This window comes from Ursus americanus, chromosome 12 (assembly GCF_024610735.1).
Source record: "Ursus americanus isolate L20-20 chromosome 12, mUrsAme1.1.p, whole genome shotgun sequence".
Classification (NCBI taxonomy): domain Eukaryota; kingdom Metazoa; phylum Chordata; class Mammalia; order Carnivora; family Ursidae; genus Ursus; species Ursus americanus.
This window is the reverse complement of record NC_142138.1, coordinates 11,899,630-11,921,369: the sequence shown is the minus strand read 5'-3', so window position 1 is coordinate 11,921,369 and position 21,740 is coordinate 11,899,630. Positions and strand designations below refer to the sequence as shown.

Here is a 21,740-nt window from a genome sequence, read left to right as displayed (position 1 = left end):
TCTTTGTGAGGTCACCATGACTCAGGTGCTCCCAGCCAATGAGGCCCCTCCTCTCGCTCACACAGTAGCTGGAGGCGGGGAGGTATCCTTTCAAAGAAGGGCCCTCCGCCACTGCCGAGAAATGATCTTACTCTAATGAAGCCCCAGTTCCTTGCCCAGCATTCAAGCCTCCCCATCAAAGCCCCTCACCATATAACCTTAGACCTTTGTTTATCTTGGGGTGACAGCCTGGTTCTGAGGCACATTGCAAGCTTAGGGCACAGCAGATCTGAGAGGGAGGCCTGCAGGTAGCGGGCTGTGTGCAAAGGGCTTTGGAATCAGGCAGTCCGTGGGGAGGAAACTGAGACCCACGGAGGGAAAACCCTGGCCCAAGGGCATGAAGTGTCCCTTATCTTTTCCCTACTCCACCCTGCCTCCTCCCTCAAGGCACAGATAACAGTGTGCAGCAGGGCGGGAATGAGGGCCGGGCGGGGAGACCCAGACCCTGAAACCTAGATGCCAGGATAAGGCAAAGACGACACTACTAGCTGTTAAAGAAAAGCTTTAACCAGGGGCGCCTGGGTGGCGCAGTGGTTACGCATCTGCCTTCGGCTCAGGGCGTGATCCCGGCATTATAGGATCGAGCCCCACATCAGGCTCCTCCGTTATGAGCCTGCTTCTTCCTCTCCCACTCCCCCTGCTTATGTTCTCTCTCTGTCAAATAAATAAATAAAATCTTAAAAAAAAAAAAAAAAGGAAAAGCTTTAACAAACAAGAAGTAAGCTGATTAAGATTACCAGTGACTACGCGGAAAAACTTCACTGGGCACTGTTTAGAAAGCAGTGGTGAAACTATCCACTAAACTGTATTCCGGGGATTACCCAGGCCATTCAGTCCCACCTGGAAATCCGCCTCATCCCCCGAGGTCCCCACCCTGGGCCCCTCAGGGCTCAACAGTGAACACCCTCCTGCCACCTCAGATCTCCCTTTTCTGCACCCACCCCTCTGCCTTCCACACCCCTGCCCTGCCTGCTCCCGGCTCCGAGCCCCCCACCCTGCCTCAGGGCCCTGTGCCATCTAGAGCTCCCTCCCGCTTGCCTCTTCCACGTGGCCTACCAACCAACATGGCCAAGTTTTCTTTCTCAGCAAAATCCTCCTTGGGCAGGAACTCCTGTCTTGTCCCATTAGCCCCTCACCCGCTCTTCAGCTGCGGTGACAAGCCTCTCCCAAGAACCCCCTCGGACTCCCCCTCTCCTCCCCTGGCCTCAGGCACCCAATTACCCAAAGGTCCTTCCAATTTTGTCCTGTCCCTCCAACCCCACACCCTCCCCTCTGGCTCAGGTCCTCATCACCAGAAGCCCAGATTTGGGCCAGCCTTCTAAATACTGTCCCACAGGGCAAGCTCTCCCCTGGGCCAGCCGCCACCATCCTGCCGCCAGGGAGCCTTTCCGACAACCGGTTCGCATGCCTTCCGTGTCTCCCACTGCCCACGGGGCACGTCCAAGCTCTGTGGTCTGGTGTCCAGGCCCCTCCACGGTCTGCTCCTGCCTGCCTGTTTCTGCTCCCTTTTGATTTTGCTAATTCCTACTGAAACACCGTATGCAGACACGAAACTGCGCGTATCGTGCCAATTCTGATGAATTTTCCCCGAGTGCACCATGTAATCAGCACCCAGATGGAGAAATTGGACGTTGCCAGGACCCCAGAGACCTTCCAGTCACTATCCCCCACCAAGGGCAACCGCTCTCCCGACTTCTACCACCATCGGTGACACTTTCCTGTTCTTGTAGTTCACGGAGCGGAATTGCACGGCTCACTCCTTTGTTTCTAGCTTCCCTGCTGGAATACCGTTTGTGAGATTTCACCTACTTTTGCATATGGCAACTGCTCCTTCCACATGTTGGCCCCCCTCCGGTCTCTTCCTGCTTTTTCTCTCTTTCCAGAATCTTCAGGTAGTTCGTTTTTGGTTTTCTAAGTTTTTTCTTTTTTTTTTTTTAATTAAGTAAGCTCTACGCCCAACATGGGGCTGAAACTCACAACACCGAGATCAAGAGTCACACCGACTGAGCCAGCCAGGTGCCCCCAGGAAGTCGTTTTTTATATTTTGTCCAGAGTTCACAGTGTTATCTCTAGGAGGGCTGGTCGGAAGGAGCTGCTTTGCATTACCAGAAGTAGAATCTCTCCTTTTAAATTGTCTTCTTATTTTTCTTTTTTCTTACTTGCTTTAGGATTTCTGAATTTGCCTGCCTTCTCTTACTCTGCTTTTCTCTCTTCTGCTTGGTGAGAGTTACATATTTCACGTCTATTCTCTAGGGTTGCCCTAGCCATTGGAACATGCATACTAACCGGCAAAGTCTAAAATTAAGTAATAGTGTTACCCGCCTTCGGAAAACCAACAAACCAAAACCCAAACCCAAAGGACCTTACGAGAGTTTAAGTTCAGTCAGCCATATGCCAACTTCTATGCTATTGTCATCCTTTATTTCAGTCCAGTTCTGTTTTTTAAACCCTACCAATTAGACATTATCGTTTTATGTGATCCATGTTTGCTTATTTAACCAATATCTTAGCTGACCATTTTTTTTTTAAGATTTTATTTATTTATTTGACAGAGATAGAGACAGCCAGCGAGAGAGGGAACACAAGCAGGGGGAGTGGGAGAGGAAGAAGCAGGCTCATAGCGGAAGAGCCTGATATGGGGCTCGATCCCATAACGCCGGGATCACGCCCTGAGCTGAAGGCAGGCGCTTAACCGCTGTGCCACCCAGGCGCCCCTTAACTGACCATTTTTTAAATTGAATCTCGGATCCACCACCTGGGATCGATTTTCTTCTGCCTGAAGAATAGCCTTTATCGGGGCACCTGGGTGGCTCAGTCGTTAAGTATCTGACTCTTGATTTCAGCTCAGGGCGTGATCTCAGGGTTGTGAGATCGAGCCACACGTCCAGCTCTGCGCTCAGCGAGGAGTCTGCTTGAGATTCTCTCTCACTCTGCCTCTGCCCCTCCCCCCACATATTCACACATGCACGCGCGCACGCGCGCGCTTTCTCTCTCTCAAATAAATAAATAGATCTTTTTAAAAAAAGAATAGCTTTGGGATACCTGGGTGGGTCAGTCGGTTAAGCATCTGCCTTCGGCTCAAGTCATGATCCGAGCCCCACATTGGGTTCCTTGCCCGGTGGGGAGACAGCTTCTCCCTCTGCCTGCTGCTCCCCCTGCTTGTTCTCTCTCTCTCTCTCTCTCTCTGACAAGCAAATAAAATCTTAAAAAAAAAGAAAAGAAGAATAGCCTTCATCATTTCCTTAATAAGAGTTTGGTAGTAGTGAGCTCTTCTAGTTTCTGCTTGGAAAAAACAACAACAACAAACTTCATTTTATCCTCTTTCTTGAAACTGTTTGCACTGTACGTAGAATTCTAGGGTGTCAATTACTTTGAGTGCAACATTGGTAATATTAATATTCCACTGCCTCCTGGCTCCCAGCTATGCTTTGAGAAGTCAGTTTGCCAGGCTTTGGGTGATCAACCTATTATTTCCAGCTGCTTCTGAGATCTTTGACTTTAGTGTTCTGCAATGTTGCTATGACGTATGTAGTTATGGATTGCTTTTTATTTTATTTTTTCGTAGTTGGGATTCATTGTGATTCCTAAATCTGGAGGTTGGTGCTCAATCATTTGGAAGTTTTTCCACAAATATAAGAAAATAATTGCCTTTCCCTTGTTCTCTCTTCGTTCCTCTATCACTCTGATTGCACACATGCTAGCCCTTCTCTCTGTCTTCACCTCTCATACTTCCCATCTCTCCGGTTTCTGGAGAGATCTTACCTAATTCTCCAATCGGCTGTGTCTAAGCTATGTTAAGTCTTCCCATTAAATTTTGTGTTTTAATTGTATTTTTTATTTCTGGAAGTTCTGTTTTGCTCCCTCTCAAATTCTCTTGGTCATGCCGTATAGTCTACTGTCGTCCGTATTTTCAAGCTATTTTTTATTTCTTTAAACATATTGTTTTATTCTGTGTCTGGTTGTTTTGACTTCTAAAGACTTCCTGGGTCTGACTCTACTGTTTGCCTCTCTGTCGGTTTTCACTCGCGGGGCCTTGTTTTCTTCTGAGTTTGGGGTTGCAGACTATGAGCGGTTCATTTTCCTTGACCCTTTGCCTGGGAATTCCTTAAGTCCTGGTTGAAGCTATGTTCCTCTAGAAAGGATTTGGTTTTGCTTCTGCTAGTCACCCTGGGGACACCCCTGACTACCTGACACTAAATTCGACCATTCAGAGTTTTTAGAGCACTTAGGCAGTATGAACTTGGACCAAGGACCAGTGTGAGGGACCACCTGCAGTTAACCATTTTCAGAGGGATTTATTTTCCTTTAAGTAGCTTCCACGCCCACCATGGGACTTGAACTCACAACCCCAAGATCAAGAGTCCCGTGCTCTACAGACTGAGCCAGCCAGAGGCCCCCAGAGGAATTTTTTTTTTAACCCACCAAGTGCCAATATCAAAACTGGCACGTGGCTTTATTTTTCTTTAACCCTTACAAAGGGTATGGCCTTTGGATTCCATTTTCATAAACGTGTATCCTACCAACATTCCCACTTTGGAGGGAGTCCTGGGCTTTATCCCTCGTCACCTCCATCTGTACAGCCACCAGAGAGGGAGCCACCAGAGAGGAAGCTCAGTGTCACCAGGGTTTGGCAAAAATCCTCAGGACAGAAGTCAGCCTTGACAGTTGCTTACCCGTCACAGCTCTTGTTTGCAGTCATTTCTCAGAGTTTCCTATGACATCGGCTGAGAGATGCACTGTAAAAGAGTATTGTATTTTATCCAGCATTTAAGTTGCTTTCCCTGGGAGGTTTGTCCAGTGTGTCTAGCTCATTGCTGCTGGAAACGTGCCCCCAGCCCCTGTCCTCCCATCCCTCCTACACAATTTCTGCTGTAGCAACACAGTGGTTTCTCCAAACTCACGGTAATGGTTCTTGCCTCCGTGCCTTTTCTCATGATGTGCCCTCCATCTAGAATCTTCTTTCCCTCCCACTCTGTAGCCCAAAACTGGGTTCACCTCTTGGTGTTGAGCCAAAGATGCAGTCAAGCCCAAGGATAGGAAAAGGAAGGGTTTTACCTGCCTCAAGAAAAGGGGCATCCCGGGGATCTTTCCCAGCACAGTGACCCCTCAAACAACACAACTGGGGAAGTTTCAAGCTAAGGCTGCACACGTATTCCCGAAGGGGCTTGTGCCGTGGGGAACAGAGCATGGAACTGGGGCAAAAGTCATGTGATGGTGACGAGCCCAGGTCAAAATCTCGAGGCCTGCAAGGGTCAACATCACGAGTCTCTGGCTCCAGTGGGTCCAGGATGTCAGTGTTCAGAGGGGCTGAGATCCTGCAGAGATAACTCAGAATGTGTGTCAGCTCCGTCTTCACTTCTGAACATGATGGGGCTACATCTTGACCTCATGGTGGCTGTTTGTTCTTACGTTCTTTCACAAGATGGCTGAGGGCCTAAGATGACTTTTCTTCTGTCAAGAAAGCTATGTTTGTCTTTCTTTTCCTGGGGACCCCTAACTCTTCCTGCTTACAGTTCCTCCCCCACTTAACTGTCTAACTCCTACCCATCTGTCAGAACCCAATAGGTATCATCTCCAGGAAGTCCTCCATGATGCCCTCCCCACAGTGGGGTTAGGATTTTCTCCTCTGCTCTTGCAGCAAAGCCCAAAACACTCATGACAGCATGCTGTGGATTTCTGCTCACTGCCTTATTTCCCTCGTTATACTGAGAATGTTTTAAGGACAGAGACGATCTTTTCATCTTTGCTTGCCTGGGACCCGAGCTGGGACCCAACACCTTCAAGACGTATTTGCGGAAGAAATGAGCCTTATTCTACTCTGCGCCACCCGCCCCCGTGCCTCACTCCCTGCCCGACGCGGTTACAGCAGGAATAGAAAACCAGCGCAACCACCGTAAAGGCAAAACATAGCAAAAAATACTAATAATAAATGTGCATTAAAATGATTGGAAAAATCTTCAATAAAACAAAAACAAATTATAACTGGTTAGTGGATCTCATTGTTCATTTTAAGATAATGCTAATTTCCTTTTTCCGTGTTTCTGAATTTCCAGTATCTTTCTCATACCACTTTTATAAGTGGAAAATAATCAGCTTTTATTTTCTCCCTAAGAGAGCCTACCTACCTTTCAAGGTCCAGATCAAACACTGCCTCCCCCAGGAAGCTTCCCAGATAGCTCTGACTTGGCCTTCTCTCTGTTCCCATGGCCTTTACACTGCAACTGGAGTCTAAATGGGTGAGGAGCAGGGTCCATGTTGGAGTCTCCCCAAGACTCAGCAGGCCCCAGCTAGTGCGAGCTGGACGTTCCCAAGCTGGATTTTTCCCAGCCGAGGTATTTCAAGGCTGCATTTCCCCACACTCTACTGAGCTTCTCTGGGGGGTAGGGGGGATGCAGCTTCACGGAAGCTGGGGGTGGGGGGCTCTCAGGGCCCAGTGGGCAGAGCCTCCCGCGATACCAGCTCTAAAGATGGCTGCTCTTCATCTGAAATGTTGTTGCTTCCTGACACCCTCTCATTTTCTCTATAACGTATCAAAGGGACCCAGGTAACAAAGCCTGGGGTTCAAACCTTGGTGAGCCTTTTGTCCTTCTGAGTGGTATGGTAGGGGAAGGCATGTGGTTGGGGGTTGGGGGGACGGTGCTCAAACAGATGGCCCAGGTGCTAGGGATAGTCGGGGCTTCTCCTGCCATTTCTCAACACCAGCTTCCAGAATCACTCTCCAAAATGCAAAGCTAAGCAAGTCTGTCTCCTGCTTATCCCGTAGGTGAAGGGTTCCCACCCCACCCAGGTTGGGGCCAAGCTTCTTATCAGGGTGGCCCAGGCCTCTCAGCAACCTAGACCCATCTCCCTGAGCACCCCTACTCCACCTGGTGATCCAGTCACGCTGCACTGCCCATGTCCCCAAGCAAGCCCTCTCCCACACACATTTGCTCGCTCCCACAGTACCCCTCCCTTTGTCTGGAACATCCTTCCCTACTCCCTGCCCCCATGGTTCTCCAAGTCAACTCAGGCCATGCCTCTTCTGAAGACCACCTGGGCCCCCCAGGAGGTTGGGGCTCCTCCTCTGTGCTTCTAATCCCCTTGTGTCTCCCCGATCCATCATGCTCCCCTTGGGGGCCCTGCCATTGGTACTTGCCAGGTCTGACATCCTTCCAGGATTGAGCTCCCCTCCTTCAACACCAGCCCCAGAAAGGCGGCTCCGCATCTGAGAGGCTAAAGCCTCCTGACCCCTTGGCTTCTTCTCTCCTCAGTATGTCATGGGGGGGGGGGCAGGGCTCCCCAGAACCTGGCATGGGGCTACATGCAGACTGGGGCTCAGCAGCAATTCGCTGTCTCATGAGCAGTGTCCCAGGCAGTGGAGTCTTTTGCAGCCTGGTGTCCATTTCAGAGCTGTTCCACCTGCCAAAAGCCAGAGCTGGATAAGAGCCCTCCTCCTCCACGACGTAGCCTCCAGAACCCTCGGAGCCAAGGGAGGCAGGAAAGCTCAGAGCTCACTGGCATCCTTCCCAAGGATAACGAGCAGCACACAGTGTGTAGCTTGGAAAGACCCTTCTCTCTTTGCCTTTGGGTAGGAGATGATGTTCTCACCCTTGTCATTGGTCCCAAGCCCCAGACCTCTCTATCCAGTGTCCTCCTGCGTAGCATTCAGGGATGAGCCAGAACCCCCACGGCTCCACGAGACCTGAACCAAACTCCCTCATGAGCTGCTCTGCATGCCCCAGATTCCCTCCATCTGACCACCTGGGCATCATTCATCATTCTAGATATACTTACACACACACACACACACACACACACTCACACACACTCGCTCTTGCATCAGTCACCAGTGACCCTGATAGATTTCTCTGTGAACCTCTATAAACCAAAGTCCCTATGTCCATTACAGGTGATTCTTGGACTCATTTAAACCCCAGGGTCCCGTGCCTGGGTGGCTCAGTCAAGCGTCTGCCTTCGGCTCAGGTCATAACCTCCTTGCTCAGCAGGGAGCCTGCTTCTCCAGCTGCCTGCTGCTCCCCCTGCTTGTGCTCTCTCTCTTTCTCTGACAAATAAATAAATAAAATCTTACAAAAATAAAATAAAATAAACTCCAGGGTCCCTGAAGTAGGGATAGTCTCTAACTTGCTTCCCACCCTGGATCCCCCAGGACACCCTCGGCGTGAGGTCACGGTGACTCACCCCCCAGCACGGTGGACCCGCTGCCCCAGGAGTGGCCTGTGTACCCCAGGCCAGCCTATCAGCTTCAGTCTCAGGGAGATAATCTATCAGCCACAATCTGGGATGGAAGGAAATTTCATAGCCTCCGGCAGATCTAATATCCTATCATCAACCGTTGCCTGACCTTGGTAACGTCCCGGGGCAAGGCAACACAAGGAAAGATAGTCCGGCTGCCACCTTTTGCACAGGAGAAGAACTGGGCCCAGGGAGGGGAAGACTCATGCTGCAGGTCTCAGGAAAGTCAGGTCAAGCTGGGTCTAGGCCCCCGCGCTGGGTAGTCTCCCAACTCCCAGGCAGGAGCAGACAGGCAGTGGACAGACGCTTGGTCCAACATTTTCTGACCTCTTGTTGTGTTCAAAGGTCATTTTGGAGGTGATAGGACTTTCTGCTTGACTTGTTAAGATCCTGGAAGGGTGTGGAACCAGGAAGAGGGTGGGGAGGGAGGAGGGGCCTTGGAAGCTACCTCTGCACGAGGCATTTAGGAGCCTCGGGAGCTGACAGGCCTTGGTGGAGAGCAGAGCTGCACGCTCCACGGGGCTCCTGCGTCCCACCAGATCCCAGCTACAGGGAGTCTTGGGGGACTCTGGGCCGTGGGGACTTGGAGGGCATTTCCCAGACAGGAGCACCATGGCCTGCAAGAAGGGGTGCTCGAACAGTCAAACCAAGTGGGCCCTTCTGGGCAGTGCCTGCGTGGTTCTGGTGCTCGCCATCGGATTGTCCCTGGGCTTCGTACTACAGCAGCGCCGCCAGCCAGGTAGGGCCCCGCTGTCATGCCACCTGCTTGGCTTCCCCATCGACCGCTCTGACGGCCGCCTCTCCCGCCCCGCATCCCCACTAAGACTCTATCCCCAGCAACAACTTTCCCTTACCCCTCCGCCAGGCTTGTTGCCCTCAGCCCAGAACTCACTTCCTTTTGGGGGATCCTGTGGGCATCTCAGACTCCTCAGAGTCTGAGTCTCAGCTCCGTTCTTTCCCCCACACCCACTCCTCCCTGTGCCCTCTTGGGGTGAAGGGCCTCTCTGCCTTCCCACCGAAACCTGGGGGCAGCCTCCACTCCCCCTTCTGCCCCATGTCTATACTCTCAGCCCTGGCGTCTTGAGGCTTCTGCCTTCCCACCCTCTGCCCTCCCTGCCTCCGAGCTCCCAGGCCTCCGGTGTCCTTGACCCCTGCTGCAGCCCCCCTGCACACAGTCTCCGTCCGCAGCTTACTCTGCCAGCCCATGCTCGCTCTGCAGCCCGTGAGACCTTGTTAAACACCAGCCCCCCTTGGGGCCCTCAGCACACAGCCCACCCTGTTGCTGGCATTCATGGCCCTTTACAGCCTGATCCCAACGCCCCTTTCCAGGCCTGCCCTCTCCATGTCTTCCGCTGCCATCTGTACCTGGCCAGAGGCTCTTCCTCCAGGTGACCACACTTTTTCCTTCAGCCCAGCCTTTGCTGATACTCTTCTGTCTGTCCCCCTTTTCTGTCAAATTTATACCCATCCTCAAATCCCCCTTAAATGTTCCCTCCTCTGTCTGTAAACTTCCTGACTGCCCAGGCTGGTTCGGGGTTCCTTGTGCTCAGGAGCCCACATATTTCTCTTTCTCGTAGCGCTGATGGTTCTGGGGTCCCCTTGTCCCTCGGCTAGATGGAGAGCTGGACCCACCTTGAAAGCCCAGGGAGGGTCGGTGGGATGAACAGACAGGAGACTTGGGCAGAGGTGAGAATTGAGGCTAACCGCCCCCTTGGCGTCCGTTCCAGACTGTGAGCCGGATGCGGCCTGCCGCCCCGACGCGGACATGCTGGACTACCTTCAGAGCCTGGGCCAGATCAGCGAACCGGATGGCCTGCTGGTCACCTGGTACCACGCTGCTAACGGCCGGAAGGAGATGGAAGCTGCCCTGAACAGTAAGTCTGGCTGCCAGAACTGGGACAGGCCAGGGCGGGGCTGGGGGAGATGGGGGGAGAGCAGAAGTGGGGATGAGACAGCCTCACGCATGGTTTGAACCAGATGTCTAATTAATTCCAAAGTCATCGTGGCCTGTCCTCTGCCCCAGCTATCCCTTCCTTGACCTGCCTGCTGCCAGCTGTCCCTGCTTGGAGGTCCTTGCCTTCAAATCCTATGGAAGCCAGAAGATGGGACTTTGAGGCCCAGTGGTATCAAAAATGAGCTGTGAAAAGCCGAGCAAAATGTAAAATGCCTCTGAGCCTCCTATTCAGAGTGATTATGGCAGCCCTGGGGTAGCAGACAAGCAACCCGGCCCCACGACATTAGGACCTTGGCCAAGAAGAAGGCCCCAACCAGGCAGTGCCCAACAGCAGGGAGCATGGACACGTACCCCTTACCATAGCTCAGGGATCCAGAGGCCCAGTTTCCTCCCTGAGGGTTCTGCCAGGTCATTGCGGTGGACCTCTGGAAGGAAGGCTGATGCACAGCTGGGCTGGAGACCCTGAGTGAGACCCAGGGGCAGAGCCAGGCTGGTGAAGTCGTCTTAGACATGCACGGACGTCCACGTGGAGAGCCAGACAGAACTGGGTTCAAATCTTACCTTGACCCTTTACTGGCAGAGTGATTTGGTGACTTCACCTGTCCGCAGTTCAGTTTTTCCCTCTGCCAGATGCGGATTGGTAGAATTCCCGTATCATTTATCACCCAAACCAAATGATGCTGAGCCCACAGAAATACACCAGACTCTCCCAGGCAAAGGGGGGGATAGGGCCACTCTCGTTCAATGAGCTACTCCATGTAAATAATGATTAACACTCAGTGAATGCCAAACCAGGGCTATCTTCTTACTTAATTCTTGTGAATGAGAAAGAAGAGGCACAGAGAAGACAAGTAACCTGCCTGAGTAACACCATCGCGGTTCGTCCCGGTGCGCATGCTTGCAGTGTGGGTTCAGGGCCTGCCCCATGCTGGGGGGATGGGGGAAGGGCTAAGTAACTCCCTGTCCGTTCCCTGGGGGGCCAGCCCTCCTCCCAGCCGAGGGCCACAGGAAATGGGTCCTTCCCTCACTGGTTCCTTCCTCACACCCCACCCAAACGCATCAACCTCCAGATTAGCATCTGGAAGGCAGGTTACAACTTTCCATGACAAAAGAGAAGACTTTCCCAGGAAGAACCTGGGCCTAGGTGGCAATCGCCAGGAGGCAGGTTAGGTCCAAAAGGTACTTTCTGCTGGTCTTCAGTCCAATTCACTGAGTGTTCACTGGGTCCCTGCTCCAGGCCGATCTCAGGAGGAAGGTTTAGAAATGAGTGAGATGTGACCCTGTCTCCAAGGGGCCCACGGTGTCTCCAGGGAGGCGGCTAGTGTGAGTCAAGCAAGGCAGCAGCGTCGGGGTCACCGGGACTCAGGGCCCCTGATGCACCCTGATGAACTGGCCCCCCCCATCGGATGGGAATGAGACCCCAGTGAATCCATTCTCATGAGCTACCCTCTTACCTGCACCCCAACCGGGTTCTGGCGTGGCTTCTCTGGGGGCCCTAAGCCTTTCAGACCCCTCTCTCTGCATTCCCAGCACTCATCTTCCTTCCCCTCCTGGAAATCCAGGCACCTCGATTCTAGAGAAACCTGCACAAATTCTCTGTGACTTGGGCCAGACTCGCTCTTGTTTCTGGACCTGGGGTTCTCGAGCTTGGCTCCTCTATCATTAATTCTTTCAGGTGTTCATCGTTCAACAACCATTTTTGAAGCTCCTTTTTTAGGCCTGATACCATCTAGGCCCCAGAAATTCAAGTGACGGTCAGTTCAGACCCAGACCCTGCATCGTGGTGCCTACGCTCAACGAGCAATTACATGGCGCCAAGCACTCAAAAGAGTAGCCCCGAAGTGGATGACTGAGTCAGACCGGGCAAGGGGTTCGGGCATGGCGTCCCAGAGGAAGTGATATTTTAAGCCACCCCTAACGCAGGAGCAGAAGGTAGCCTAGTAAAGCTGCAGAGGGAAGAGTGTTGCCAAGGCAACAAGCAGGAGTAAGCGCCCAGAGATGGGAGCACAGAACGAAATCCAAGCCTCACTCAAGTGTGGTCCAAGGCCCAGCAGCCTGGGCATGGCTGGGGAGCCGCGAGACCGCAGAACTTCGGCCCCGCCCCTGACCCACGGGTGCGAGCTGGAATTTTAACAGTTCCTGGGTATTTTGTGTGCACAGTAATGTTGCAGAAGCTGAAGGGGCTGGAACCTAGAGATTGAGGGAGAGGGGGACTCAAGGTGAGATTGGAAATTCGGTCAGGGCCTGGTCATGCAGGAGCACAAAGGCTATGCTAAGGATTTGGGGTTTGAGTCTAAGGGCAATGGGTGGGGCCCGTTTTGTTTTTTAACAGAAAGTGACGTGAGTGGTCCATGTTTAGAATACTCACTCTGGTTGCTGTGTAGAGAACGGACTTCGAGGGGAGCAGGGCTAGAAGTGAGAGGTCAGGAGGCTATGAGTGCAAACAAGGAGGAAAGGCCCCTTCTGATGCCAAGGCTCTGTGATGTTCCAGAGCTGAACGTGACCCCTGCCTGCCTGCCTCCCTGCCTCCACCGCACACCCCAGATGCCCAGTGGCAGGGTCTTCCAAGTCAGCTCCCATTGGGAAGGCCTTAGCTCCCTCCCAGACCGAACTCTGGAGGACAGGATTTTAAAAATTGAAATTTAAAAATTAAAATAACAAGGCTCAGCGTTGTAAGGGTGCAGGGAGATGGGCAAGCTTATGTACTTCAGGGGGAACATGAATCAGAACAATTTTTCTAGACGGTAATTTGATAATGTGGGCTTTAAAAATGACCCCGAGTGGCCCTAACTCAATTCCACAAGTAGGGACTAGAAAGAATTCAAAAACCAGGATAAGCTGTTGGTCATGTATTAGTAGCAAAGAATTGGAAACTACCGAACTGTCTCAGGAATATGCGGCGGCTGACGAAATCGTGGGGAGCGTCCTCAGCCAGAGCTTTTATAGCCTTTTTTTTTTTAAAGATTTTATTTATTTATTCAACAGAGATAGAGACAGCCAGCGAGAGAGGGAACACAAGCAGGGGGAGTGGGAGAGGAAGAAGCAGGCTCCCAGCGGAGGAGCCTGATGTGGGGCTCGATCCCAGAACGCCGGGATCACACCCTGAGCCGAAGGCAGCCGCTTAACCGCTGTGCCACCCAGGCGCCCCTTTTATAGCCTTTTTTTTAACAATGAGGTCTATAGAAGATTGTGAAAATGTCATAATATCGAAAGAAAAGGATTAAAAATTCTAAATGCACTGTTGTCTGAACTATGTAAAAATCATTCATAGACAAAAATGCAAGAAAATACATGAAAATGAGAACAAATGTGGACGAGTATTCATCTTCCTGCTTTACTGTATTTTCCAAATGTTCTTGGATAAATGTGTAATACTTTGATGATGAGAAAAAAAAAATTTCGAAGGAACTGATCTCGTTCTGCCTCTACCCCAGGCAACGCCATGGTCCTGGAGGCGGACGTCACGGTAGAAGGATTCAAGACACCCAACGAGACAGGGGTCCCCATCATGGCACACCCCCCAGCCATCTACAGCGACAACACCCTGCAGCAGTGGCTGGAGACTGTGCTGTCTTCTTCCCAGAAGGGTAAGGACTCTCTCAGCCCCTCCCCAGCCCTCTGGTCCTCTGTGGAAGCCAGGCCAGTCCCAGGCTCATTGCACCCCCCCCCCTCCACCGGCCCCGTGTTCCAGATGCCCAGGCCCAGGGAATTCTAGGTGCGGTGGGGGATGGGAAAGGGCAGAGTACACCGCAAAGTACAGGCACGTTCAGATTGTTCCCTCGTGAATCCTCCAGAACTAGGTACAACCTGTTCAAAGCCCAACTCCACCCTTCCCTCCAGGGTCCCTTACCAATTTCGGTCAGAATCTAGGCATCACCCTCCCACCTCCCCTCTGTCATTCACCATGTCCTGCCCCCAGACCCGGCTGCTCTGTCCTCCCTCCACCACCGTGTACATCTGAGTGAGCTTTCTAAACGTCAGTTTTGTCACTCCCCTCCTTAGCCCTGCATGGCTCCCCATTGTCCTGGGACAAATGGTCATCTCCTGGCCTGGCTTTCAACAGCCATCTCCAACTTTGCAACCTCTTCCCCCTGCAGTTCCCCTCATCGCCATTCATCCCCAGCCCCTTGCTGCCTAAACAGGACAGGCCTTTGTTCACGGGGGTCCTTCCTCCACCTCCATGTCCCTCCTCTACTCAGATGCCCCTTCCTGCAGGCTGAGTGACCTCCACACAGGCTAAATTGGCTTAGGACACTCTAAGCTTGCCCCGTCCAAGAACCACAGTCTCTCTTTCTCTGGTGCTTGACAACCCCTGCACCAGCCCAAGTCTGAGCCCTTGGCTGGCCTCTGCTTTCTGCCCGCAGGGGCAGGGGCAGGGGCAGGGGCAGGTCCTTCCTCTGTGGGTAGCTTGGTCTGTTTGAAAGCCCTCTTCACGCCCAGCTGGAGTCTGGTCCCTGTCTGCCCACCTCCCCCCCCCCACCCCAAACACTGTTCTCTCTGCTCTAGGAAGTTGTGTTTGCAGGTTCCTTCTGCCCTGAGCATGAGGGACCATTTCCCCAAGCCCTTGGGCCCCTCCCCACAGGCATCAAACTGGACTTTAAGAGCCTCAAGGCTGTGGGCCCCTCGCTGGACCTCCTGCGGCGGCTGACAAAGGATGGGAGAGTCCGGAGGCCTGTGTGGATCAATGCCGACATCCTGAGGGGCCCCAATGCCCCCATCTCAGTGGAGGTCAACGCCACACAGTGAGTGTTGACCTCTCGGCTCCAGCTATGTCCAGCCGTCGTCCTCCACCATCTGGCACAAACAGTGTTCAGGATACCTTTGCTGAGTTTACCTCTAGCCACACTGTAATCTGACCTCTGAGCCTTTGCACATGCCCTTCCTTTGCCTCGAATGCCTTTCCCCCATTCCCTGATGAACCTTTGCCCAGTCATTACCTTCTCCCAAATCTACCCTGACATCCCAGCCTGCTGAGAGCCTTCATCCACACGTCCTCCTAACAGTCCTGATTTCACTGGGCTGTCACTGCCGGATGACTGGTTTATAGCCCCTACTCCACGGTGGACTCCTGGAGGGCAGACAGGGCCCAGTCCTTTCTGTCTCCCAGGGACCAAGGCAGGGCTTGGCCTGCTAGAGAAAAGCCTGAAAGTGCTAAGTCCTTCCCCAGCCCCCCTGAAATCCCAGCACTGCCACCAACACCCCTCACAGACACCAGCTGCACGGTGCTGTACAGTTTATATAAGGAAGGGCCACCCGGGAGAAGGGTGTCCGGTCTGACCGTCGCCTGGCAGCCCCAGGTTAGGAGCATGTCCCCCACGTTGCAGAAGAGAAAGGCGACAGTAACCGAGACTGCGTTGTCGAGTGTTTATTACGCGCCCGGGCACTGTTCAGAAAGTACTTTAGTACCAAGAGAATGAGGTAGGTACTATTATTTTCATTTTATTAATACAGGAACTATGTCATCGAAGTTAAACTGTTTGACTGGCCTAGGTCTAAAAATACAGTAAAGATCCAAAGCCAGGCCTTTCTGATTCCAGTCATCCGTCTCTCCGTCCATCCCTCCGTCTGTCTGGCCAGCCAGCCAACAATCCATCCCTCCAGTATTTACTGTGATTCTCAAACGCGGTGGTGCATTTGGAAAGCGGCAGTTGGAAAAACGTAGTCAGTGGCCCGAGATAAATAGGGCTTATCTTCTTGGAGTGTTGATTTTACTCCGTGGTTCGGGGAGAAGGAGAGGGTAACATTATTCCTCTGCTAAAATTTCTATCAGGGTAAAATTTACATGGAATTTAAAATCTGAAGTTTCAGAGACAAGTGGCAGAGTCTTGATCCCCACATCTGGGGCCCTTGCTTGTCCCCCCATCCAAATGGGGGTGCTGAAGAGGCCCTGCCTTACCAGAAGGGATGCCGTCTTCGAGAATCAAAGAGGTTGAATGAGCTGCCCAAGGTTACAGAGTCAGGACCTGAACTGGGAAGCCTTGACTCCAAAGTCCGTGCCTCATTGTAGGACCCTAGCAGGTCACTTCTGTTCTTTAGGACTCTGCTTCTGTCCTTACACTCCACATTCAACAGGACTTGCCACTTCCTAGCCCAGTGATGGGAACCCCGGAGATGAGAAAGGGGCCAGCAAGGCTCTCAAAGACCAGTGTCTCTGATTCTCTGCAGGTTCCTGGCCTTGGTTCAGGAGAAGTATCCTGAGGCCACCCTGTCTCCGGGCTGGACCACTTTCTACATGCCCTTCTTCGTCCTGAACGTGACATACAGCCGAGCCATGGTGGAGAGGATGCAGGAGCTGGTGGGAGCACTGCCACAGAGGGTCACCTTCCCCGTGCGAGCTGTCATGGTACGGGATGCCTGGCCCCACTTCAGCTGGCTGCTGGGCCAATCGAAGAGGTGAAAACTCCCAGGCCCCTGCCATAGCCCTGATCACCAAACCCCCTCCCCCGGGCACCGATGCCCCCGGGGGAGATCCCAGACGCTTAACCATATCTGTCCCATATCCACTGACGCTCACATCCTCTACAGCATCCCTGCTCTCTTCTTGTATACCTCTGGTGACGGGCTGCTCACCACCTGAGGGAGCCAGTCCATTGGTGGATAACTTGACCTAGTGGCAAGTTTCCCTCCCGTGGGAGCCAACTGTACCCAGGATTGTCCTCTAGGGATTGAGGGACTCCCATCTGTATTTCCGCAGTCTGCTCCCAGCTGCCCAGTCCCACAGCCACTTCCCACAGGAGTTCTAGAGCTGTCCCCTTCCCCCTCCACACCTAACATCTCCCCCTCTGCCTGTACCCATCCCATTCTGTCCTTTTCCCATTCCTAAGACAGGACCAGAAACAGACCCTCGTAGTGAGGAGACAGGGCAGGCCAGCCCCTCCTGCTCAGCCTCTTTATTCTTCCTGAAGCCCCCGTGGCGGCTTCTGCCCCTGGGAAGGGGACAGTCCTCTGGTAGAAGGGGCTGGTGGGAAGCTGGAGGCCAGATACTCTATCCCCAACCAGTTAGGGTCCAGTTCTGAGCACAGGAGTGCAGCTGAGGACCTTGCTGGGCCCAGGCAGGTGCTGAGCTGGCTCTCTGGGCCCCAGGTACAGCCTGACGCTGTGGCAGGGTTTCTTGGACCCCGTGTCGGTGGACGATCTCCTCTATGTCCGAGACAACAGCGCCTCCCACCAGGTCTACTATGACCTCTTTGAGCCTGTCCTGTCGCAGTTCAAGCAGCTGGCCGGTAGGGAGGGGTGTGGGGCAGCCGGGGAGGGTGGTGGGCCTGGATTCTGCACAGGGCAGCATTTGGTGGACAGTGGTGGACAGCAGAGCTTGAGGGGTGAGGCATTGGAAGAGAAAATTCTGGGTGGAATCGGGTCAAAGAATCCTTTTAAGCACCTAAGGGATACCAGACCTGGGTATGGTGTGTTATGTAAGCCTCAAATAACCAGGAAGCAGTGATTCCATTTTATAGACAGGGAAACTGAGGTTCAGACCAGTTAAGTAATCTACACCAAGTCATTCACTTGTACATAGCACAGCCTAGATTGGAACCCAGCAAACCCCATGTGCGTTTTCCTTACGGCGTAGTTCCTCAGAGACTGCCCCCCCTGACCAATATGCGTGCTAATCAATGACCTGGATGCTACCTGTTCACTTGTCCAAACCCCTCATTGCCTTGACCCTGGACCTTGGAAAGCCTGCCGTTCAGCCATCTCAAAGGGAACCCATGAGACTCAACATTCCTACCATGGGGAGCCATGTCGGTGCGGGGAAGGGGAGTTGCAGCTTTGGGGACGGCAGACTTGGCTCCATTAGGCTCTAACCCCAGCAACTCCACTCATGGGCTTTGGGACCTTGGGCAAGTCCCTTCCTGTAATCTCCAATGGGAGTACTTCTGCCTGGAGGGGTGCTGTGAGGCTGAGGGAGGATCTGTGTAGATACGGGGTGCAGAGAAGGCACTTTGTGAATGGTGGCCTCTTCATCTTGACAATTTGGGGCCCCACAGCAAATGCCACACGGAAGCAAATTTACTACACGGGAGGCAGCCTGATCCCTCTTCTCCAGCCCCCTGAGGGGGACGGTCTGAGCGTGGAGTGGCTGGTTCCTGCCTTCCAGGGCAACAGGACAGCGACAGTCAGCCTCCCAGGTAAGGTCTGCCTTCAGCACCTGTGCTCCCAGCTAAACTGGGGCGGGGGGGGGGGAGGGCTCTGCTTGGGGCAGGAACCAAGGGCCTCTGTTACTGTGGCAACGTGCCGGCTGCCAGGGTGGCGGGGTGCAGTGGTACCAAGAGCACGGCCCCCTAACCTTCAGTGCCCTTGAGTCCTGAGCTGTATCTCCCGTAGGAGGGGCAGGCCCAGGCCCCAGGACTGAGCCCTAGTCAAAGGCCAAGAGCTGAGCTACAGCTGGTCATGTCCTTCTGATGAGCCCCGGGCACGTTCATAAAGCAGCCTTTCCACCTAGAGCCCAGACCATCGGCAGATCTCAGCCGATGGGGCACCAGCTTCTCCTTGGCTGCCCCCCATTAACACCCCTTTAACAGGGGCCTCTGACACCCCACCATCACCCAAACTCCTGACGCTATTGCCTCCATTGCCTCTTTCAGACAGAGAAGGCATGATCCTGCTAAACGTTGGCCTCCAGGGGCCTGCAGCCAAGGACGCCGTGCCCATCGTACGTGCCCCGGGAGGTCCCGCCCTGACGCTGGAGTCTTGTCTGCTGCAGTTCGCCGGGCGGCCCGGACGCTGGGGTGTCTATCTGCACATAGCAGAGCCCTCAGCCCTCCGGCCTGCCCTGACCACGCTGGCCCACCTCTCCGCCCGCGGACACCTGACTCGGCCTGTGTGGATCGGGGCCACCGTCTCCCATGGCAGTTTTGTGGTCCCTGGCCACGTGGCTGGCCGGGAGCTGCTGACAGCTGTGGCTGAGGTGTTCCCCCACGTGACGGTGGCACCAGGCTGGCCTGAGGCGGCGCTGGGCAGTGGCTACAGGGAACAGCTGCTCACAGATATGCTGGAGCTGTGCCGGGGTCTCTGGCAGCCTGTGTCCTTCCAGCTGCAGGCCGGGCTGCTGGGCCAGAACGCGGCTGGGGTGGTGGCCAGGCTGCTGGCGGCCTCCCCCCGGGCCACCGTCACGGTGGAGCACAGCCCTGAGAGGGGCGACTATGCGTCGGTGCGGGCAGCGCTGCTGGCAACCAGGGCTGTGGACAGCACCCGAGTCTACTACAGGCTGCCGCAGAGTGACCGCAAACACTTGCTGGCGGATGCTGGCGGGGCCTGAGCGTCCACGGGTGCTGGGCCGGTGGACCCCTGGGTCCAGGCTTCCCACGGGGGAGGCAGCAAGGAATAAACACCCCTGCCTTCCTCAATGCACTGTGCGTGTGTCCCTGGGGGCAGCATGGAGGGGGAGCGGGCATGCGGGGGCCTAGAGGGTCTGGAGGCTGGGGGCCAGATCGCTCCGGTTGTCCAACAGGAACTGCTCACAGGCCTTGAAGGTGGTGTAGAACTCCGAGGAGAGACCGGCCACGTTGGTGGTCACGTAGTTGAGGAAGCCTGGGGTTGCCTGGTTGTAGTAGGACACCTGCAGGATGGGAAGGAAGCCACAGTCAGGGAGGCTGGGCAGGGGGAGGGGGCGGGCACGAGGCAGGCGGGGAGGGCGGCAAGTCCAAGCCAGCACCCGGGGGACCGAGAAGATGACGTGGTGTGTCACCACGACCACACACGGTACTGTTGTCCTGTGCCTCCCTGAGGGGTCAGCTGGGGGAGGTTCTGGAGGACAGGGGCTGGGTCTCCAGAGCCCAGCACGTAAAAATGGTGGTGCTCTAGGGTCATCGAAGCAAGTTCGAAATCAGCCCAGGGACTGTGCAGAGAAGCCCCTCAGGTTAAGAGTGTTAGGTTAGCCAACACCAGCCTTGTCCCTACCTGGGCCTGGAGGCGGGGGAACTGCAGCAACCCCTCCCCCCTCCGCCCCCTGCCCTCAGCCGCCTCCCCCACATTTTCAGTGAGCACTGACTACCCTGCTGAGTTTTATGGGCCCTGAGAGCCATGTAAAACCTTTCCAGACAAGAGAGGTATTCAAGTAAATGAGATGAATTTTAGATCAGAACCCAGGCCTCTGCCCTGGGCTTCCAGAGCATTTTCCAAGACCCTGCCATCTTGTCTCTGCACAGATTAGATCATTGGGAAGGCTTGTTTCCAGCCCCTGACACTCCTGGGCTCCCCCATGCTGGAAGAGAGCCTGCAGGTGGGGCCCGGGTATGGAACTAACGGAGCCCACAGCACCAAGCTCCGGACGTGCATGTGGCTTCGGGGGTATCTGGCAGGGGGATGGGGTGGGGGAGGGAACACTGGCCTCACCTTGGTCAGTTGGTCCCCCTCTCGCCAGAAGCAGAAACCCGAGCAGAGGGTCTCCCCACGCCTGTACGCTGGCGTCTCAGGGTGTGTGGGCAGTGTGACTGACCTCATCGCGATGACGTAGGGGTCTCTGGAGCCAAGAAAGGGTGGAGAAGGGCACAGAAGGAGGTGAGGGCCTGTTCTACCCAGCTCTGGCCCGGAGCCCCCACTGCACAGACCCCCTCACCAGAATCTGAGGCACATAAACTTAAAAGGCCCGACAGCTGGCGCTGCGCCAGGCTAGAGAGGAGGTGCCCGTATGTTAGCCCGGAATTTGCCAGAAGCCAGCATGGCTTCGTTGCAGATTTTCTGGAAAAGCCCTTCCACTGCAGATGCTCAAAGGAGTCCCACACTTTGGGAGCTCATGCTTCACTTTTCTGTGCATGTCTCTAGCAGAAGGGATGCCATGCGTCCCCGCACAGCTGGTGGCCTTGCCCCTCTAGTCAACGTGGGGCCTTCAGAGGGTGGAGACCAAGCAAGCGGCCACGTGAGCAAGGGCCTGTCCGCGTCTGGGGCGAGGCAGCCTCATCACCCCAAGGACAGAGACCACCCTGCCTTAGAGCACATGTGACCAAAGGGGAGAAGAGTCCCCTCATCCTCCATTTTACCCACAGCCCTGAAAAGCCAAGCAGTGCCTGGTGTCCCACTGCAAAAAGCTCTGAGTCTAAGCCGATGTCCTGGAGGAGGATGAGCCTGCCCCTCCCTCCCGCCTCAGCAGGCGGGCACCCACCCGTTGTCACAAGGCTTCCGCCGAGAGGCCAGGATCACAAAGTCCTGGGGCTTGGTGTCGCCGCTGAGGACAGGGCTGATGACGTGGTAGATGGCATCGTCCTCGTCCACCTGCTGCACTAGCTCCACGCTCCTGTAGGGAGGCCCAGAGCTTAGGGCTCCAGGCAGGCACAGCGGCTCCTGTGACAGCCGGCCTGGCCCAGGCCCTCCCATGCTTCAGCCTTCTTGAGCCGATGTCTGAGGGACACTCTACCCCCTACACTGCTCAGCAAGGGCCATAGGAGGCAGGAAGGCCAGGCCAAGACACGCATGAACATACACACAGGAACACACGGACATGTACACAGGCAAATGCACACAGCAGGTGCACACGCCCCACGCAGACGTGGGATGGTTTCCTGGTTACAAGCACCGG

At 54.4% G+C, this 21,740-nt stretch overlaps 3 protein-coding genes across 12 annotated transcripts in view; 1 reads left to right on the top strand and 2 right to left on the bottom strand.

Moving 5' to 3' along the window:
• MROH7 (maestro heat like repeat family member 7) overlaps nucleotides 1-10,909 on the bottom strand; it is a 61,571-nt gene extending 50,662 nt beyond the window's left edge. For 7 of the 10 annotated variants that reach the window (XM_045802258.2, XM_045802259.2, XM_045802264.2 and 4 more), the window contains exon 1: nucleotides 9,904-10,006. The gene's annotated coding sequence lies outside the window, so the exon portion shown is untranslated. Of the gene's footprint in view, nucleotides 1-3,081; nucleotides 3,242-4,712; nucleotides 4,776-9,903; nucleotides 10,007-10,583 lie in introns of those variants that run through there. The other 3 variants (XM_087865907.1, XM_087865906.1, XM_045802256.2) reach the window with 3 other exon arrangements.
• Nucleotides 8,710-19,572, top strand: FAM151A (family with sequence similarity 151 member A). Its single transcript, XM_045802272.2, has 8 exons — nucleotides 8,710-9,010; nucleotides 9,999-10,145; nucleotides 13,660-13,812; nucleotides 14,808-14,967; nucleotides 16,391-16,618; nucleotides 17,309-17,448; nucleotides 18,214-18,354; nucleotides 18,811-19,572. The coding sequence occupies exons 1-8, from the start codon at nucleotides 8,884-8,886 to the stop codon at nucleotides 19,482-19,484; spliced, it is 1,770 nt and encodes a 589-aa protein (XP_045658228.2). The 5' UTR covers nucleotides 8,710-8,883; the 3' UTR covers nucleotides 19,485-19,572.
• Nucleotides 15,576-21,740, bottom strand: part of ACOT11 (acyl-CoA thioesterase 11) — a 26,453-nt gene continuing 20,288 nt past the window's right edge. Inside the window, exons 16-18 of the mRNA XM_087866311.1 lie at nucleotides 21,327-21,458; nucleotides 20,561-20,687; nucleotides 15,576-19,784 (exon numbers count right to left, since the gene is read on the bottom strand). Coding sequence (XP_087722437.1) covers nucleotides 19,629-19,784; nucleotides 20,561-20,687; nucleotides 21,327-21,458 — 415 coding nt within the window. The 3' untranslated portion in view covers nucleotides 15,576-19,628. The remainder of the gene's footprint in view (nucleotides 19,785-20,560; nucleotides 20,688-21,326; nucleotides 21,459-21,740) is intronic.

Coding starts and splice junctions, on each gene's coding strand:
- FAM151A (XM_045802272.2), top strand. CDS start 8,884: ATGGCCTGCAAGAAGGGGTGCTCGAACAGTCAAACCAAGTGGGCCCTT. Junction 13,813..14,807: donor GCTGTCTTCTTCCCAGAAGG/GTAAGGACTCTC, acceptor CCCTCCCCACAG/GCATCAAACTGGACTTTAAG. Junction 14,968..16,390: donor GTGGAGGTCAACGCCACACA/GTGAGTGTTGAC, acceptor GATTCTCTGCAG/GTTCCTGGCCTTGGTTCAGG.